Here is a 21,695-nt window from a genome sequence, read left to right on the forward strand (position 1 = left end):
GGGGGATTTATATATATATATATATATATATATATATATATATATATATATATATATATTTCTATACAATAAAGATTTTTTTTTTCAACTTGAAAAAAAAAAAAAAGAACATCATGATGGGTGGATCGGGGCCCAGGGAGTTCTGCTCAAACTATTGCACTGACCAAGGACAATACAATAGTAAACATCGAACCCCTACTCTGATCTACCCAATGGACAGGACATTCTCCACAGTTATGTGGAGAATGGAGACTGACTTTGACATGAACTCTGGTGCTCCATATTTGACCACCTCCCCTTGGTGGGGAGGTCTGGTGGCACTCAAAGAAAGAATAAGAAGGATACCAAGATGAGACTTGATAGCCTATGACCATACAGCGGGGGAGGAGATCCCCCTTGGTCATAGACCTAGGGGAGGGGAATAGGGTGAAAGCATCAGGGAAGGAGGAATGGGAGGATACAAGTGATGGGATAACAATTGAGTTGTAATCTGAATAAATTAATAAAAGAAAAGAAAATCTATATTCTCATAGATGATAAAATATAGATGAAATGGCAACATATCTGTACATATATCACCTACCAATATTAAAACCAGTGGTTATAAGCAACTTAAACAGATCAGCAAGACTGGCAACAAGACTGAATCTCCCAAGTAAAACTGTCCAGGACTGTAAGGAGTCACTGCTGAATTCTACCAGAGCTTTAAACAAGAGCTAATACCAGTGCTCATAAGACAGAGGAGCAGTGACACCACCAAACTCATCTGTGACCCCAGCACAGCACTACTAAGAGGCAACTCTAGTTTGCTTTCCATTGCTGTGATAATGCACATCCTTCAGCTTGCAGTTCACAGTCCATCACCATAGAAAGAAGTTGGGACATGAACTCGAGACAAGAACCTGGAGGCAGGAACTGGAGCAGAAGGCACGAAGAACACTGCTTACTGGCTGGCTCTCCATGGCTGGCTCAGTCTGTTTTCTTACACCATCTAAAACTACCTTCCCAGGAGTATGGGGGTGGGGAAAATCCTAAAATGTATATGGAAGCATGAAAGACTCCAACTAGGTATAGCAATCCTAAGAACAAAAAGCAGTTCTGGAGATACTACAATATCTGATTTTAAACTACAGTCAAGAACCATACTAACAAAAGCAGCATGGTACTGGAACAAAAACTGACATCCTGTACAGCAGAATATACTAAAGGATCTAGAAAGAAGTCCATGTAATTACAGCAACCTAATCTCAAAGAACAAAACATACTGGAAAGACTCTCAGTCTGAAAAAACCAAAACAATATGGATTAAAGATATTAACACCTAAAACAAACAAACAAAAAAAATATTAGAGGAAAACACTTCAAGGTGAAGACAAAGCAAAGAACTTCCAGGAAGAACATCAATTGCTCAAGAAATAACAGCAAGAATTGACAGATGGCATTGTATGAAATTAAAAGACTTTTGCATGGCAAAGCAAAAACAAAAATCCTGTGTGAAGAGACAACACAGCAACACAGAGAAAATCTTTGCCATACGTTTGATTGAGAATTAATATCTACAATGTACAAAGAACTCAAGAACTTAAATGTGAAGAATATGGGCTGTAAAAGATGGCTCTGGTCACCAGCACCTACTGCCCTTCCAGAGCACTGGCTTTGATTCTCAGCTCATACATGACAGCTCACAACCACTTGTAACTCCAGTTCCGGGGTAGCCAGTGCCGCCTTCTGGCTCTGTGGGCACCAGGCATGCAGACAGTGAACATACATGTATGCAGGCAAAGCACCCATATACAAAAATATAAAAATACAAAATATAAAAATAAATGTGAAAAACCAAAGCACCCAGGCGGTAAGTGGACAAAAGAGTTGCCCAGGCAGTTCTCAAAAGAAGAAATGCAATTTGGTGACAAACAGAGGAAGAATGTTCGACATCTTTAGTCATCAGACAAATGGAAGTTTCATCTTTCACTGAGATTCCATCTCACCCAGTTCTGTTACTGTCAAGCGAACAATGACAGGAAATGCTGAGCAAAGGGTAACAGTTATACACTGCTGGCAGAGATGTAAACTATTGCAGCCACTGTGGCGATCAGCTGGAGGTTCCTCAGAAATACTAAAAGTAGGACTACTATGGGATCTGGATAGCTCACTCTCGGGACTCTGGAGGCAGCAAACCACTGAGATACATGGGCGTCCATGTTTACCGTGGCCTACCACATCAGCCATGGTGTTTACCAATGGTAAATGGATTGCAGTGTGCTTTGTTCCGCCATGAAGAATGAACTTGTGACACTGGCAAGAAAATGTATGGTACTAGAGATCATCATACCAACAATCTGGATTCAGAAAGACTTTGCTGACTTTAAAAGGGAAAGAGGGCCACAATCGAAGGACTGTGCGAGGCCTCCAGGCACCCAGCACCCATGTCTTAAAGAAGATACAGTGTTAAGCACCCGTTGCCTCATACAGCAAGCACATGATATTCGAGAGAGCTTTGAAAGTCTAGAGTGACTAGAGAAATTAACCTTTAGCCAACTTGAAAATGTTTTAAAATAATTTAAAGAATGCTGCCAAACAATAGACAGGCTTGTTAGGCTGAAAAAAAATTAGAAAGAAAAATAATTTCCCTTTTTAAATACATTCTTTTTCTTGTTCCTATTCTTAGATATATTTTATTGCTTTTTACTATGAAAGCAATGCATATCACTGTAATAGAGAAGTGGAAAGAATATTGAGGATACCATCATGGCAGCCAGCTCCAGGTTGTGCAGTCTAAGCCATTGATCGGTCCTGGCCCTGTACTCAGAACACTTGCTTTCTTCCTCTGAACAGGACAAAAATAAGCCTCCCTGTGCCTGGCAGCATCATGCTAAATTCCCAAACCCAGGGCAAAAAAAAAGGAACAGTGGAAACCTCCAGAAAGAGCCAAGCAGAAACAGGATGTCTGAAATTTTGCCTTCCCCACTTTGCCTTGGGATATTTGGGGTCCTAGAATCTTCATTTAAAAAACTGTTGAATAACTGAACAAATGAGGGAGTCATGTTAATACATGTGTTTTTAGTGTTTAGCTTTTCATAAAGGTGTTATTCACATGCCCAGGATAAGGAACTAAGATCTTGTTTACAGCTCTTGGCAACAGCTAACGTGAGCATATATTTATCTCCTGTTTGCAACCTCATCTTTCTGACAAGATGCTTCTATTCTGCTCCCTTGGCACTATCTACAACTGCCACGAAGCTGAGCAGTGCTTTATCACTACATGTTCCTCCCCTCCTGTCCTAGGACATGTAACGGTCTGCTTAATCCTGAAACACAAGTTACTGCACTTTCAGGTCATCACGTTAGCAGAAGACTTATAAGAATTAAGAAAAAAAAAAAGCAGAGAGAAGTTTCCATTATGTTATAAACACTGATCTCTCACTTGAGAGAATAGCATGGGTATTACTGTAACAAAGCTTGTCTGCAACCCTCATGTGAGGCATGGCCCCCATGTAGACTGCCTTCTTAAGGATGCCTTCCAGTAGATTTTCATTTAGATCTCCTCCTTTGCTTTCACAGTTCTCTTTGGCTACAAAGGTGTCCTGACCCAGCTCACCTCCATCACCGGCATCTCATTTTATCCACCTGCCACTACCCAAGACTGAATAGAGCCAAGAAAATGGGTTTAGACTATAACCACCTGTGATTTTCTATTGCCTTAAGTGAGTGACTTCAGAAAAACTGAGCAACACTTGAGAGGGCACCCAACAGGTAAGAAGAAAAAGTATGAGGAAAAGAAACGCAGGCTTCACTTCCTTTGATTACATTCTAGGACTGATGCAACTTGATACATGTTGGGTAGCTTTAGCAAGGGCATGTAAATTCTGTCGCTATTTCTACATCCACAGCATTGTATTAAAGTTGTTCTGCAACACCATGAGATAGCTGCGAAGATAAAATGAAACAGTTATACTGCAAACAAGAAAAGCAATGTTTCCACATTTTAATTTTCCATACTGCCCATTTCTCTTTTCATTCATTCATTTATACCTATATATAACATTCACCCACCCCTTCTGAGAATCTACTTACTGTAAGATAGAGTGACTGTTTTGACCAGCCCCTTGTATCTGGGGTATGAGCAATTTTTTTGGCAGGCCTGCCTTTTCGCTTACAGTACAGAATCAGACAAGGAAGTATGGAAAGACAGGAAAGGTAACATGTGGGAACAAAGGATATTGTTTGTGGAACCATGATATTTGCTTTCACAGACAGTGTTTAATAAGGTGACTGAGACAATGTGTGTAGGCACACCTTCTGGCTTAGGTACTGTTTAACCTTCAATATTTAATGATATACCAAAGACAGAAAACCAACTCAATCAAAGCAAAAATCTTTTCCTACTAAAACAAACAAACAAACAAACAAAACAAAGCTAAAAGTGAAAAAGATTGTTTCAGATTGACCATCCAGGTTATAGAAATTAGCATTCTTAGACTAAGTAAAACAAAACCTGCCTTCCTGCTAAAGAATTAATAAAATAAAAGAAACATTATCTAAATAAGGGGAGATTAACAGTTTGAAAGTCAGCTCACCAATTGTACTAATGACTCAATGGCTTGGACTTTGTATACTGGAAAACTAACACTGCTGATACAAGATGCTGGTGTAATTGCAACCATCTATTTTGTTCTAGAGACAAGATTCTTTGAAGCTGGGGTGATGTGATACTGATTTAACTTCTGATGGAAATTATGTTGCTAAGCAGCAATCCTAACTTACACAGGAGCACCTACAGAAGAGGACCAGCAACTGTGTCACCCATTAAATGGAGCAGCACCAACAGAAAAGACCTAGCAATCCATTAGTGGGGAGTAATAAATGAGGCAAAGAATATTAATTATTCCAACATATCAGAATATTGTTCTTTGCATAATTTAGAACCAAGTTTTACTAAAAAAAAATTAACAGCAACATCTTAGTACATGTCAAGATACCAGAAGTACAGCTTTGTCAAAGCCTTCAAGTGGAGCATCTCCATGCTTGTATGTAGTTTAGTAAAATTTTCTACATCAGCTAAAGCATAATTCTAGCTAATTCAATGTACCTCTGGCATTCTAGGGAACAAACTGTGGTTAGCTATTATTTTTTAGCAAAGACATCTCAGAGTCCGCAGCACGGGTGCCCTGACCATACTCCAGGCACGTCCTTATGGTCTCCAGCTCCTCCACTGTGGTGAAAAGTGAGCAGACATTAAACCAGCAAGTGGAAAATGCAGAACGAGGAATGATAGAACTGGAGGCCAGTTAGATAGCCGAGCAGCAGCTTCCCTGGCAAAGACATGAAGTCAGTTGCTTAATGTAGCTGTGAGATAATAGATATCTATGGAAAAAATAACCATCTGTCAGTTTACTTGATTAGGGGAGGAGTAGAAAAGAAAAAATTAAAGTCTGCCTGATAGAAATAACTGACAACAGTGTGGAGGAAGAATCCACACACAACTTTTGTTAACTGTATCATTTCAGCCTCTCAATCTCATGCCATACGTGCTATTAAGAGTGTTTATATGTATCTTGTTAGGGGTATTTATGTGTATATTTGCCTGCCACTTTATAGGTGAAAAGGGAGAAGCAGAAGAAATTACTTGGAGAAGAGATTACTTGGAGAGTACATAATGAAGTTTGAGTTTGAAAGTTAGAAAGCCTCCCATCAGAGTCTGTGTTATTAGAGCCCCTTAAAAAGCATAGCAAGGCCAGGCGTGATGGCACATGCCTTTAATCCCAGCACTCGGGAGGCAAGAGGCAGGCGATCACTGTGAGTGCAAGACCAGCCTGGTCTACAAAGAGAGTCTAGGACAGCCAAGGCTACACAGAGAAACCCTGTCTCGAAAAACCAAAAAAAAAAAAAAAGCATAGCAAATGGCTATCACTAAGATACTATATGTGGTAGGATGTGATGTTATGATTGTGATGGCTATTTTAGAAGTCTTATGCATAATATGCAAAAACAATACAGCCTATTCCTTAGCATAGTGGGTTGAAAAGTTCTACTTAAGGAATAATGTAAAACACTGAGTTAAGTTTTCCTCCACTCTACAGTGCAGCAGTTACTTTTCATTTTTGGATTGTATTATACAATCATTAAAGTCCAAGCCTTCTCAGACTCTCAAAGCTGACCAGTCAACACTTACTCGTTTTCCCCATTTCTTTTAGTTACAAATCCTCTCCCATTCTTTTGTTTCTTTCAATTACAAACTCAAGCCAGCCAAATCCAATGTGTCAGTTATACATCCAAGACTCCATGTCTCTGCCTCTCTTCAGATAATCTTGCTTCCAACATTACTGCAGAAATTGGCTATCAGGTCTGGGTCCTGCAAAGTCCCAGCTACTACAGTGACTGCACATTTAGACATGTGTTCACCCATCTTTCCCATCCTCGCTGAGGATACAAATTATCTCTGTTCTGGGTTCCATTTTCTCCCATTTCTTCAAATACCTCGATGCACTAATTTTCCCTTCTGGCTCTTGCTATGACAGATTTGTCAGGCATATTGATGTGGCTTCCACAGCCTTCTTACAAGGGAGAGCAGCTCACTCATAAACTTTATAAAGGGCAGCCATGCTTGTGCCATGTATACTCCACCTGTTGGGTAGTTCTCTCGAGGGTCAGCCAATTTATACACTGACCAGAGAATTAAGACATGGCTTGACATGAAAGCATGGCAGAGTTTCTCATCCTACTAAATCTCACTACTTGTGGGGAGCCATGCCAAATTCTGCCATGTCAGAAATCCCGTGCTTAGGCTGCATGCTGTCACCTTCGAGTTGTTGACCTTTGCCAGAGGAGGTCTTGGAGTACTTACCTTTGAAAGAAGTAGGAAAGTCCTAACTGGGAACCACCCAAAGGATCAAGGAAGTTCTTACAGGGAACTACTCAGAGAAATAGGAAGTTCTTACAGGGAGTTACCCAGAGAAATAGGAAGTTCTTACAGGGAGCAATTCAGGCTATTGTATTCTTGCCTGGGGGCTAGAGAGAGTGGAATTAGAATAGATCCCTACTCGTCGGCATTAAAAATGAGTCTTGATCAGAAATTTCCAGACTTGACTCATTATTTCTTGTGTCTCTGTACCCCACTTTCAATCCCCACTCCCTCTTTCAGGTGAACCCTAGTTTGATTTGTCCCACAGGCCAGGACACATCAACTACTCTAAGAATTAACTTAGAGTTAACTACTATATTGAGAGAGGCATGGATGGGTTTTTATTGTTAAATAAGTTATATAATTAGCTCTGTGACCTAGCTTGTGGAAGAGTCATGTACATTAATGTTTGGTGGAAATAAACACATATCATATAATTGCTGGAGAGCTCAGTGCAGAAATACCAACACCAAACAGTCCTCATAAAACACAACTTATAGCACCCATTTATATGGTTCTTAAGTATCTCTGGCAATAATCTCACAGTATAGGTTCTAGGATTCCAAAGTTTTCAGATAAGAAAACAAATGCTCAGAGAGTTTAGATAACTTATCAATGTCCTATGTTAATGAGTTAGAGTTTGGACTCTGGATCCAGAGCTCCTGAAGTCTCTGTCCTCTTTAGAAGTTATCTAGCCTTTCCCTTTTCAAATCATGCCATGGCAGATTAACAAGATATCATAAGATAGAGATGGCTTTACCTAAATATATAAAACAGAATAAACTGAAGAGATATTCAGGCGGAAAACAATATCCAGCCAGGAACAAATTTAGTGTATAACATGTTTGTGTATATCCTAGGTTTTGTATGTAGTCATAGCAGGGTCGCTGAAGATTGCTTAATTGAGAAGAGGTAAATGGTGGCTTTGGAAGGCTTGATAGCTACTGAGGATACAAGAGATTGAGGATGCAAAGTGGTCATCTCTTCCCAAGGTAATCTTACTAAACATATGTGTTAGATAAACTAGTTTTACCTGGCACAGATACTTACTGAACAGATAGCAAACAACACCTGACAGAGGGCTAATATCCTGAGTGTACAATGAACTCAGAAAACTAAACAATTTAATTTTTCTGTAAAGGCTAAGATACTCTATAGCTCTTGTGGAGAGCACCATCAGCCCAAGTGGCATAACTTCATTTAAGATATTAAGATATATGTGTGTACATGTGTATTATATATAATTTTAGGTAAATTGGAAATAATGACTTCCTAGAGACTTTATGAAACATCCTTAATAATATTTGCTCTTTCTTCCTCCCTCTCCTTTTGTATTGACCTCCCTCCCCCTCCCCTATAGAAGCTCCCTTTCCAGATTTTCCTGCTTCCCCTTTCAAATTACCTGTATCCTGCTATGCACAAACCTCCAGTATCAGGTATGGGACTCTCCATTTGAGTTGTTGGTCAGTGTAGTCCAAGTGACCTCCAAAACAATATTGGCTATTGCTGCTACCGATGGTTGTTCTTAGAGGTTGAAGTCAAGTACCTATTGTTGAAGACGACACACCAGACACAGACTGAGAGATGTCAAGGGAGGGATGCAATAAATATTCTATCCAGATATAAGATGCCCATGAGCCGCATTTACCAGCTTTGCAAGATCTGCCTACTGATGCAATGGTAGTACTCATATCTTGGTAATAACCCTGGCTGTCTAATTAGGCTGAAGGCCCACTCAACATGAGAGAAATATTGTGTGGTAATAGAAACATATCCAACAACCCGGGGCTAGTGAGGTCACGGATCTTAAAGAAGACCCACTACCATCACTTTACAAGACCAGCATAATCCCTAGAACTTAAACCACTAGGTAAAGTATAGCTTTCATCCCTACATCAAAGAAGCTTCACTTTGCAGCAAACAGAGACCATTACTGAAAACTACAACTGTCATAATGCTAAGATCAATTGATCATGGGGAGTCCCAACTTCTGTTCCTAAAGCTCAGAGAACACTGCAGAAGAAGTGAGCAGAAAGATTAAGAGCCAGATAACCAGGACACCTGCAGTGAGACTGTCTTCTAGAAATGACAGGGGAGCTACATCTATGATACCTCAGTATTATGGCTGTCTAAACAAGACCTGAACAATGACAAGACCAATATACATGCTATCACAGAACAAGGAAATCTCATAGTCTCACTCCTAGACAAAGAACTCCAGGCAACTAATGACTGCTGAGACAGGATAGTCAGTCTCTCCTTGGGATGGCATCAAAGACCAGCTTCGACATCACAGGGGAAACTGAGACAAGGCATAGACCCAGCAGCTGGCTGGTGACCCTGTACGCTTTCTCTGAGGGCAACTTTCTAGGCCAGAACTAATTGTTACTGGCAATAGCTTTCACTGATAGTGGCGAACTGAGGGGCCGGAATTAAATTGCTGGCAGTGGGCCAGTGCTGATAGCTTTCTGGCAGGGCCTTACAACTACCATGTAAGCGGCGGCAGAGGCAGAGAGGGGAAGCTGATGGCTCCTAGCTGGGGCTTCCACTAGTGGTGGCAAGTGGCTAAAAAAGAAAGGGAAAGAAGGAGAGAAAAGACACACACACACACATACACATACACATGCTTAAACTTAATAATGAAGACAGACCCCAGCAAGTAGGTTCAAACAAGCTTCTTCTTTTAAGCATCTCTTACTTTACACATTCACATATATACATACATACATACACACACACACACACACACACACACACACACACACACACACGTATTGGGTGAATGGAAATGGATTCCAACAACCTTACACACATATATACACATACACAAATGTTGGGGGATGGAACAAATCCCAAAGAGCGAGATCCAACCAACCAGCTATTGTACCCACACATATACATACATATATACATTTGATGGATGAAACAAACTCTGAAGAGTGAGTTCCAACGCCTTATTATTTCTCCCACAGCTTATATATCCCAGCAAGATCTTTCAAGCAATACAAAAATCATTGTGTTTACATTCTATTTCTCTATAAATAAATGATTACAATGAGTATATGAAAGAAAAAAAGTTCCTCAATACCTTTACATGATCAAATGTTTTACATATTGTGGGTGGGAAACAAGCATGAAAAACAAGTTACTTCCAAGAACCCATATATATTTGTAGCTAAGCAACTTGCTATATATTAACAGAGTATAAGCAAGCAAGGAAACTTCTCAGCCAGTTTTTTTTTAAACTGGCAGACTGCAATTTGCGGTTACAAAGAAATCAATTATCTTAAAAAGTAATCTTATAAAAATATTAAAAGAAACACAAATCTAAACTTCTAAATAGAAAACAATCAACCATCTCTACTTTAAATCCTAAAGGTGCTCATGTACTCACCAATAATTTCTATTAAATCGTATCAGGAAGCTGAGGGCAAAAATAAGTATAAGAAATTAGACACCATCTATTGTGTTTGCTCACCAACCTTAAAAAGTCCCTAGCTTTACTATTAAGAGTGTATTTTTTCTTAACTTCAAATTGTTCCCTAAGATTTTCTATATCAGAGCCACTAACAAAACATCTTTACCTAACCTTGCTAAACAATCTATTTTTCCAAATTCTTTCTAAGGGTCGGGGTCACTGCTAGCAATCCCCATCTTTCTTTTCAAGGGTGGCGGTTGAATTATTAATCTGCTCCAGCAGCAATGCCTGAAAGAGATCAAGCATTGTTATTGTGCGTGCCAGTGATGCTGCCCAGTGAGGGGCTGGAAGCTCACACAATTCATATATTAGAAGGATTATGAGGACTGCAAGGGTAACAAGCAGAGCTCTGTTCCATAACAGCATGAACTCCTCGGGTATGCTAACTGGTGGGCTGCGTTCCATGAGTTCTGGAGCCTTTTGCTTTCCTTTTGCACTGACCCAGCAATATGAACCCCTAATTGTTTACCCAATATACAATGGTCAACCCTGAAACCGGAAGCAACGTTAAATGGACTCAGCAGGTTGTATTTATTTATGTATATATTTATGCATACATATAACAATAATAATTAAAGGAAAAGGAGACATAATTTTTATAGTGTCTTGTAGGAGACATGGGAGGAGTTGGAGGGAGGAAAGACATGATATAATTAAATTTTAATTAAAAATGAAAAAAAAAAGGCCAAGGAAACGAATAGTTCTCAAAAAACGAAATACAAATGGCTGATGGATATTTTCAAAAGTCTTCAACATCCTTTGTGATCAGAGAATGCAAATTAAAACAACTTTGAGATTCTATCAAAGTATGACTACCATTAAGAAAACAAATGATGACAAATGTTGGCAAGAGTGAAGGAAAAAAGGAACTAAGAGTTATTTGAAGTGTAAACTGGTGTAGCCATTATGCAAGTCAGCATTTCTCGAAAAGCTGCAAAACAGAAGTGGTGCATATCCCAGCTATGCCGTTCAGGAGTCTACATCTGACTGAGGAGACACTTGTTCAGCCATATTCACTGCAGCTCTACTCACAAGAACAAGGAAATGCAGTCAGCCTAGATGTCCATAATTTTACTCAGTCGTATAGAAAACTGAAAATTTCAGGAAAACTAACAGAACTGAAAAATATTGAGGTAGCCCAGGCTTACAAAATTACATTCTCGGGCTGGAGAGATGGCTCAGTGGTTAGGAGCACCGTCTGCTCTTTCTAAAGGACCCTGGTTCAATTCCCAGCATCCACATGGCAGCTCACAACTGTCTGTAACTCCAAGATCTGACACCCTCACACCAATGCACACAAATTAAAATTAAATAAATTTTAAAAAATTACATTCTCTTTCATATTCAGACTTTAGTTTCTGGGTACATATAGTGTGTGTGTGTGTGTGTGTGTGTGTGTGTGTGTGTGTGTGTGTGTGTGTACACATACACTAAGGTTTTTTTTTTTTTTTTTTTTTTTACTTATTTTATTCATTAGTAAGCCTCTTCTAAAACATCACTTAAAAAGATTTCCTAGAAGAAAACTAAAAAGGTATCCAGGGGAACAAAGGAAATTTTATAAGGGTGAGTAGTGAGTGGTAAGACACTATAATGAATTTACTAAGGAAGAAGGGATACTTTGTAAACTATCAAATTACAGCAATTGAAAAGGAAAAAGGTGCCATAATGAAAACAAACAACATACAAACAAGCACCTTAGCCTTTAAAGTGTGTTAAAATTCAGTAAATACTAATTTAAGAAACCTTCTGTGACAAATAAGACTGAACATGGATTTTCAATTGTCTGAGATTCTACAAAATGGCATTCCAAAAAACCACACCTGCCTTAGAATTCTCACCCCACCCAGGACTCCTTAAAATTTCAGCATTCAAGTTGCAATCTACTCTTGATTTTATAATTTCTTGGTTACTACTTAGAGGTACACTTTTCTAAACTAGAGAGATACTTAATATAAAAAGTTAAAGATGATGGCAATGCCTTTCAGGGAAATATCCACTTTGTCCAAATCTCCTTGGGTTTGAATCATCATATGATCTAATACTTCTTTCCTCAACTGGCATATATACTGAGGTTCTGATAGAAAAACCAAGGTATTTAGAGTCATCATTTTTGAGTCCAAGATTCTGAGCTACGTAGTCTAATACATTCAGCTGTTGGGGCTGGAGAGATGGCTCAGTGGCCGAGTGCTTCCTGCTTTTGAAGAGTTAAGTTCCCAGCACCCACATGACAGCTCATAACCAGGGCCTCCAATGGCTCATTCTAGCATTCCTGGGATTCTGCACACAAATGATGCACACGTAGCCATGCTGGTTCACACATAACACATTTTTTAAAAATCTTAAAAACTCAACTGCTGAGTTGAGAATATGGGTGTTTCCTCCATTCAGCAGATGAGCTCATACCTAATAATTGAGTGCATCTGTTAGGCCATGACTCAGATTTTAAGGACGGCTGTGACTACTCTCTAAAGAGCCTTAGGAACCAACAAGCAACCATTCTGAGGGGTTGCGTCAGCTCTGGTCTACCTTAAAATCATACTAAAGGCCTCGGATTTACATTTCTGGAGAAATAAGCCCCTTTCCTTTCCAAATTCATACCTCTGGTGTGTCTTGCTTATTTTCAAATGCTAACAAGGGGGTGGGGTGCGGGGGTGGCGAGTGCTTCCTAGGCCTCTTGCAAGCTAAGGCCTACTGATGTCCTTTCTCTCGGGTGGCCTTGATACTGACGGTTCAGAGGGCACATTTTGAAAACACACAGTAAAGCCTGACTAAGGCTTGATGTGGGCTCTTTGAGCACACCGTAAAACCCAAACAACTCAGGAATCTTTGACTTCGGTTCCTGAGGCGCCAAGCTGCCAGACAGTCGCCCACGCTCTGGGGTCAGCTGACGCCGGCTCCACCTGCGCCGGGTGTCGCACGCTCCTTGGGGTTTTCCGCCTCTCCACTCATCCACTTCGAGGCTCGGAGATCCTCCACCGTACTTGCTCAATCGCGGCCCGGGAGACCACGCTTGCTCTCAGAGGTCCCCAACCGGAAACGCGCTCTGCTCCCGCCCCCGCCGGCGGATCCGGAAGTGGGGGTCGGCAGCGGCGCACCGCCCTCCGCGGGGGCCCCCCGGGCACGATGCTTCGCGCCTCGATAGCGCCCGCCGCGGTCCTGGCTGCCGCGCTGCTCTCGTCATTCGCGCGCTGCTCTCTCCCGAGGCGCGGCGACCCGGTGGCTTCGGTGCTCAGCCCCTACTTCGGCACCAAGACTCGCTACGAAGATGTCAACCCCTGGTTGCTGGTCGACCCGCAGGCGCCACGGCGTGACCCGGAGCTGCTGGCGGGGACGTGCACCCCGGTGCAGCTGGTCGCCCTCATCCGTCACGGCACCCGCTACCCTACGACCAAACAGATCCGCAAGCTGAGGCAGCTGCAGGAATTGTTGGAGACCCGCGAGTCCGCGGACGGCGGGAGCCGAGTGGCCGCCGCGCTGGCCGAGCGGCCGCTCTGGTATGAGGACTGGATGGACGGGCAGCTGGTGGAGAAGGGGCGGCAGGACATGCGACAGCTGGCACTGCGCCTGGCCGCCCTCTTCCCAGACCTCTTCAGCCGGGAGAACTACGGCCGCCTGCAGCTGATCACCAGCTCCAAGCATCGCTGTGTGGACAGCAGCGCTGCCTTCCTCCAAGGGTTGTGGCAGCACTACAACCCAGGACTGCCACCGCCCGACGTCTCAGGTGACAGCGCGCCCCGCTTTCCCCAGACTCCGGACCCCCTCTCCCCGAGCCCCCCTTTCTAGGCCCCTAGCCAGGCTTGTGTTCTTGGGGCACAAGTTGTGGTGGACTTTGCGGTCTCTGTTGTTTTAGTACGTATCCTTGTTTATTCATTCATCAGATGGGAATTCCTAGCATTTTCTGCGTGAAGGTGCCATAGGGGACGCTGGAGATCCAGCAAGAAGGAGAGAAAGAAAAAAAGGATCGCTCCCAATTTTATATTCCCCATTCTCAAATCGCTTTATCCCTCTGAGCGCCAACCTAGCCTCCTTTCCCTTCCTAGCAACTAGTTTAACAACTGGGCGCACTCTTTTATATAGAACTTTCTTCCTCTCGCATTTCTTATGAGAATTGAATTTTTAAAAAATACATTATCGTCTTTTCAGGTGTTTCAACCTTAACATGCTTTATTAGGAGGCTGCTCCTCAGACACTGTCTATGCCCTGCTTAGGGTTTGGGTGCCCTAAGATGTACCCTGTTTTGTTCTCGTGTTTACTGCAGAGTTTCCTTCGTTGTAGCTGTGGCTCATGGTCACGTGCACCACCCTACCTACTTATTCCATCGTCACACCGGTTCAGTTTTTGAGAGCTCAGGGAGTGGAATTCTTATTTCACAAGTGAAGAAGCCAAGAACGTGCCTCCGTCACCAACCTTACATAGTTAGTGAGCTAGTCAGGCCCAGTATCCAGGTTTGTGACTTTATGAGAGTGGTGCCTTTTTTTCCTCCAGAAAATTACAGATATCACAGCGAATATTAATGCTTCCTGTATGCCACATATTCCTCACGCTTAGTTTGTTGAACATGCTGCTTTATGGCGTTGGCTAGTTGTGCCCCCTGCCAATCTCACACATGAAGAAATGAAACAAAGATACCAAATTATTTGTGATTTTTATACAGCTAGATGTGATGCTAGGAAATCTTATTTTGCTTTTGCTCTCAACTGTTACGCCTTACATCTTCTGCATACTGACCAGATACCATACCTGGTGAAAATACTGTGTAACATGTTTGTATTAACAAGTGAACAAGTGTTGGCAACTGCTATCAGTTTTAAAGTAGGAGAACTGACGTGAGGAACATAATCAGCCTCCAGAGGCTCAAACACTTGTGCTTGCTCAGTTTGTCGTTTCTTCTATAACATTTAAAACCCTCTTCTAAAGATTGCCCCATTGTTGTGTGTTAACTACTTTGTGAATAACTCAGCCGGCTGATTTATGTGTGCTTATTTGTTGAGTATGTTTCTGGGGTTCTTTAGTTGTTTGATTAGCTGTCCTGGACTCCTGGCCTTGAGCTCACAGAGATCCAACTGCCTCTGCCTTAGAGTGCTGGGATTAAGGCAAATAGATTGAGTGAAAATCCTCCTAAATCCATTAAAATTAACTTGAGTGTAAAAACTAGAACATTTAGAGCTGGGCGTGGTGGCGCACACCTTTAATCCCAGCACTCGGGAAGCAGAGGTAGGCAGATTGCTGTGAATTCGAGGCCAGCCTGGTCTACAAAGTGAGTCCAGGACAGCCAAGGCTACACAGAGAAACCCTGTCTCAAAAAAAAAAAAAAAAAACAAAAAACCTAGAACATTTAAAATAATACAGCAGGGCTGACGAGATGGCTCAGCAGGTAGAGAGGCTTACAGCCAAGCCAGGGAGCCTTACTTGGATCTGCAGGGGTACATAGTGAACACCTAGCTACGCACAAAATAAATACCACTAATTTTTATAAAGCATAATGTGTACTGTGTAAATATATATTGGACCTCCTAGGATAAATGAATTGTGGCCCTCAGATTGCATGGTGAAGATTGGCATTTCCTCAAGAGTACAAAGCCAGGTATCAAAACAGTTCAGGGTAAATCTAACCCCCATTGTTTCAGTCTTAGAGGTTAAATTCATGCCTGGACACTCCCTTGTCATCTGTAGATGGTGGTTTTGTCTATTGTGTACATCTGGGCTTTTGAGAAAGGCCATCAAACCAGATTTTAGGTTTTTATAGAAACAGAACAATGTAATTTGATAATATAAATGTGAAGTTGTTCTTTGGGGTCATATCGGAAGATGACAGAATTCTCTTATTTAGGATGTTTCTATCAGAACTATAATCCAACTGGCAAGAGAGTTGACAGAATTACCATTGGGGGGATATGTTTACATATATATTTATACTTCTGCATATATATATATATATCCAGCATAATGTGGTCTGGCTTGTTTTTTCATGTTCATACACAGAAATAATAGTTTTCTTGTTCTTTTTCTATTGTAAGAATGATGATGGAGGGGCCGGACAGATGGCTCAGTGGTTAAGAGCACTGCCTGCTCTTCCAAAGGACCCGGGTTCAATTCCCAGCACCCACATGGCAGCTCATAACTGTAACTTCAAGATCTGACACCCCCACATCAATGCACATAAATTAAATAAATGATTAAAAAAAAAAAAAGAATGATGATGGAGATGTTTTAAATATAACTGGGGAAAGGCCCCAACTGTTAAAGCATGGTAAAGAGTGCGTTTCCAATAAATACTTGTTGCCAAGTTGTGGAAATAAGTAACTTAGTATGTGCTAAACAGCAAGCTATCTGAGGGCTTCAGGCAGGTGCGCTGGACCAAAGCCCCTGGCTCTGAAATGGAACAGCAGACCCAAAACATTAATGCTGCTTTGCTGTTTTTAGTAGGTTTGTTTGTTTGTTTTGCTTTTTTGTTTTTTGAGACAGGGTTTCTCTGTGTAGCCTTGGCTGTCCTGGACTCACTTGTAGACCAGGCTGGCCTCGAACTCACAAACATCCACCTATCTCTGCCTCCCAAGTACTGCAGTAGTTTTTGTCAAAAGAGAATATTATGTAAAGTCCTGCAGCTTGGAGAAGTTAGTTGAGAGACTAGAACACTGGCTTGGAGTTTTCCTTAGCACAAGGGAGCAGTCCTGTTGAATTCTCCACCTGAAACCTGGAAACTGCTGGCTTCAGTTTGCTTTCTAAGGGAAACAGTATTTAGTAACAGTTTTGCACTTTTTATGCTTCCCTGGGTATTATTGTTTTTAAAAAAAACATTTGTTTTTATATTTATTATTTCCTTGTATAGCATTACTTTGACTCATTTATTTTCAAGTTACTTGTTTTTAGTTCTTTCTAGAATGTCTGTTCATGCATTCTAGTTTTATAAATGAAGAAGCTGTGCTGGGGATGTACCTTAGTGGCTAGAGAGCTGGCATAGCATACAAAGGCCTGAGTTACACACACACACACACACACACACACACACACACACACACACCACTGCTAAAGAAAAAAAAAGTCACAAAGAGCAAGATAACACTCTCTTTTGGGCTAGAGAGATGGCTGTGAGATTAAGAGGGTATTGCTCTTGCAGAGGACCCAAGTTCAGTTCCCAGTACCCTATCAGGCAGCTCACAGCTAACCAAACCCATCTCCCCAGAATCTGACTTCCTCTTCTGGCTACCACGGGCAACTGGACCAACCATTCTCTTGATCTGTGACGGCTCCCCAGACAGCTCAATAGTTTGTTGCATATTCCCTTTTCACACTTTAAATATTCAGTAATTTGAAATCGTCACTCATGCCAATGATTTACATATCTATGCTTTTTTCACTTCAGATATGGAGTGTGACCCTCCAAGAATTAATGATAAACTAATGAGGTTCTTTGATCATTGTGAGAAGTTTTTAACTGATGTGGAAAGAAATGCTACAGCCCTTTATCATGTGGAAGCCTTCAAAACTGGACCTGAAATGCAGAAGATTTTAAAGAAAGTTGCAGCTATTTTGCAGGTGCCGGTAAACAGTTTAAATGCAGGTAATATATCTGTTGTATTTCATTTACATTCTGGTTTAAACAGTTTGGAAATGTTAAATGTTAAAACAACAAAAACCCAAAACAACAGCTACTCCACTTAAAGGTCCACAATTACATTTATGTCAACTAAATAGTATGTCTTGGGTCAGGAAAATTATATACCATGTGCTTATTTTTATTTTCATCTTCTTCAAATCTTTTATAAACTAATATACAAGGTTCTTAGCTGTGGGTTTTGTGTGAAAGCCTCATCTCTAAACATTACTTATGATTTAAAATTTGCCTTCTCTGAATTATCTTTGTAAAATAATACAAGTAAAAGATCCTTTAGTTTTGGGCAGCTTTAGGAGTGCATGGTAATGTGAAGGAATGGGAGGGTTTAGAAAGTGAAAAGTAAAGTGCATTTTGCAGCTTTTATATGTAGAGATTCCAAGGACGTGAGTATTATATCTGCCTTGATGTAGTGGATTGCCTGCTTGGGGTTTGTCCTCTGGGGAGGCGGGTGTTCGCAGACGACACCTCAGAGAATGGAAGCAGATGACTTTAAGTGGAAAACAGGGCACATGGTCACCTAGTAATGGGAAAGTTAAGAAAATGAGGCTTTTTCTTATTTTCTAGAGCTTTATAATTGTTTATGGATATTGGCAAATATTAATATGTAGAGAAGTGATTTTATGTCTCATGATATTATGAATCAGTTTCCAAAAGATTAGAAGAAGGTATTGGTGGGAAGGAAAAAACATTGAGATCTTCCACACCTGGCTTGGATTTTGTTAGTTTTGTCACTTGTTTTCTAGTTATAGAGTACACCACCTCATAGTTCGAGAGCTAAAACTGAGATTGCAAATGAGCTGTGTCCTGTCATGTGCATATGATGTCATCAGGCATGCACAGTATTAACAAGCTACACTGCTTTATTAGGTGTTGGGATTATAAAGCCTTCCTCCTTATAGAAGTGAATGTTTCCAATAGCTTTTATGTATATTCCTAATAAAATGTGTATTTTACAGCTTTTTACTTTATGTGTGTGTGTGTGTGTGTGTGTGTGTGTCTGTGTCTGTGTGTATCTGTCTGTGTCTATGTGTGTGTATGCACATGTGTTGCCTGGTGCCCATGGAGACTAAAAGTGGAGGTCAGAGCCTCTGGAACTAGTTACAGACTATTGTGGGCTGCCATGTGAGTGCTGGGACTAGAACCTGGATTCTCTTTAAGATCAGCCAGAGTTTTTAGCTGCTGATCTATCTTTCTGCCCCCAAAGTGGTGTTGTTGTTGTTGTTGTTGTTAAATGTATTACCTCAAAAGTTCTTTAAATTGAACTGATAGGGAATTCATGTAATATCAACTAATTAATCTTGGTCCCATTTTCCAGTTTTATGTGTTCCCCGCTTGTTTATTAGAGAACCCAGTATCTGACTCATGTCAGCCAAGGCCTCCTTCTATAGCCCAGCACTCAATCACCTATCCCATTTTTAGTTTCTGCTTATGTCTAAAGTAAAACAATTAACACTATAAAAATCCCCTGTTCCTATTTCTGACATCTGCTGAAATTTCTTGGGCAGCTAAGTTTGAGAAACCAAACTGACGCTATCCACAAGTTACCAGCCTTTCACTCCTGCGGGTCCAGCATTGTCCTTGCTCTATTTCCAAACTGCTTAGTAGGCTCACTGGACTGAAATGGCTTCTCCTAGTGGTGCAGGCACTGCATTGTACAGGTCAAGCCTTGATAGTCTCTTCTCCAGAAATACTCAGTATTTCCAGCTGTGCGTGTAACCCAGCACATAGCATTCTATAGGTATATAGCCTTTAAAAAAAAAAACTGCAGAAACTAATAACCCACAAATATTGCCTATTTTCTTCCCCAGACTTACTCCAGGTAGCTTTTTTTACCTGTTCATTTGACCTGGCAATTAAAGGTGTCCATTCTCCCTGGTGTGATGTGTTTGACGTAGATGATGCAAAGGTAAGTGTTTCGTTTGAACTTGTTCCTCACGGGTTTTGTTCATTATTTGAATTTTTGTTGTAAAATTTCTAGACTATAAATTGGATTAGGGCATATAAACTGCTTGGCACCAAATCCTAGTTTTCTAAATATGGAGCGATAAATAGTTAAGTGGGTGAAAAATGTGGGTTTGTAGAACTCACAAAAACATTTTTTTTTTCCCCATGGCAATTTGACTTCTAGGTGGCGACCCCCTCCCATCTGAATTAAAAAACCAACCACTGGGAGAGGTGGTAGGGCTGATTTAAAGCAAGTTAGGCTCAGGGAACCCTTTCCACAGGCCTCCTCATCCCTAGTCCCTCGTAGTTCTCATGAGAAACTGAGCTCTGATGCTTGAATAAGATGCTGCTTGGGTCCCCCTGGTGGCCGCAGGGACTCATCTCGGCTTCTGCCTTTCTTCGGCATTCCCCTTGTTTTCACCCGATGTGTCTGTGGACTTTGAAGGAATATAGAAAGGCCTCTCATGACCTTAAGGGACTACCGTTTGCTTGGTTCTCGAGTGCTGGGATCTAGAAAGGGTGGAGTAGGAAAGTGTCGTAGATTTTCCAGGATTATAGACTTCCGGACCTTAGTTAGCCCTTGTGCACATATAAAACACCAGGGCTTTGTATGAATCGACTTAGATTCTAAGAAACTATGTTCCTTGCCAAACAGAGCAGGTCAAAGGTCATACCATGGTCCTTGTACCAATGCAGGAGGGCCTCATGCAAGGGTTGAGAGGAGTGAAGGATGCTCAGCGAACGGCTGCTGTAGGGTGCTGAGTGCCAGAGCACACGTTTGTTACTTCCCTTTGTGCGCTGAGTCGCTGCTGGCTGGCCTACCTCTTCTCACCCCCAGTAAAGGCTTTTCTGCCTGTAATATGCCCTACTCTGGATAAACATAGGACTTGTCTTCAGAACTTTTAATTTCATGTGCAGGAGGTGTTTTTGTGGACATAGAACCTAGGGCTGTGATTTCCAGGTGCCTATCCCCAATCCCAATTTAAAACCTGCTGCAGGGAGAGTTGTTGGGGCCAGTGTAAAGCAGTTACCCCAGAGAGAGCGTTTCCCACAGACCCGAGTCTATGCCACCTTCCCAGTCCTCTGTTTCGCGGTCTAGTTTTTTGGTTAGCTACAAGATAATGGACTTACTTACATAATTTTCAGATTAAACAATTTTGACAAGAATTCTACTTAAAATCCTCCTAAATGTATCCCATCACAAAGAATTTTGTCAATTTGTCACATCCTTGCTGTGTTTGAAGACTGGATGAAGATGTTGCCTGCCAGGTGTCTGTACTATGGGTGATAGTGTTTGCTGTGTGTGGTCAGTGAACTTATTTCAGCAACCCTGAGTAACAATTTGAAATATATGCTTAAATAATTTAAGAGTTTCCTTTCATATGTAAAAAGGAAATGAGTTAAATATATATTGTGGCTAGATAAATGGCCCAGTGATTAAGTGCTTGCCGAGGATAGATGCACCCACGCCGTGACTCACAGGGGTTTCAAACTCCAATTCTAGGGGATCTAATGCCTCCTGGCCTCCAAAGGCTCCTGCTTGTATGTGATACACAGAAAAATCATTCAAGCACACACATACACATACTTTTCTTAATTAAAAGAAAAATAACAGTATCTTTTAATTATTCCTTGTTTTCTTTTTCAATGGTTTGATTAAAAATAATTTTATCTATTATCACTTAGAACCCACACTATGCAGTAGTTTTACATGGTGAAGTATTTATAAAGGAAATCAAATCGTATCATTTTATTTG

At 41.2% G+C, this 21,695-nt stretch overlaps 1 protein-coding gene across 1 annotated transcript in view; it reads left to right on the top strand.

Moving 5' to 3' along the window:
• Window positions 1-11,341: 11,341 nt before the first annotated feature.
• Window positions 11,342-21,695, top strand: part of Minpp1 (multiple inositol-polyphosphate phosphatase 1) — a 34,329-nt gene continuing 23,975 nt past the window's right edge. Inside the window, exons 1-4 of the mRNA XM_051146943.1 lie at window positions 11,342-11,512; window positions 13,200-14,100; window positions 17,743-17,940; window positions 19,803-19,900. Coding sequence (XP_051002900.1) covers window positions 11,342-11,512; window positions 13,200-14,100; window positions 17,743-17,940; window positions 19,803-19,900 — 1,368 coding nt within the window. The remainder of the gene's footprint in view (window positions 11,513-13,199; window positions 14,101-17,742; window positions 17,941-19,802; window positions 19,901-21,695) is intronic.

The sequence above is a fragment of the Acomys russatus genome, chromosome 5 (assembly GCF_903995435.1).
Source record: "Acomys russatus chromosome 5, mAcoRus1.1, whole genome shotgun sequence".
Lineage (NCBI taxonomy): Eukaryota > Metazoa > Chordata > Mammalia > Rodentia > Muridae > Acomys > Acomys russatus.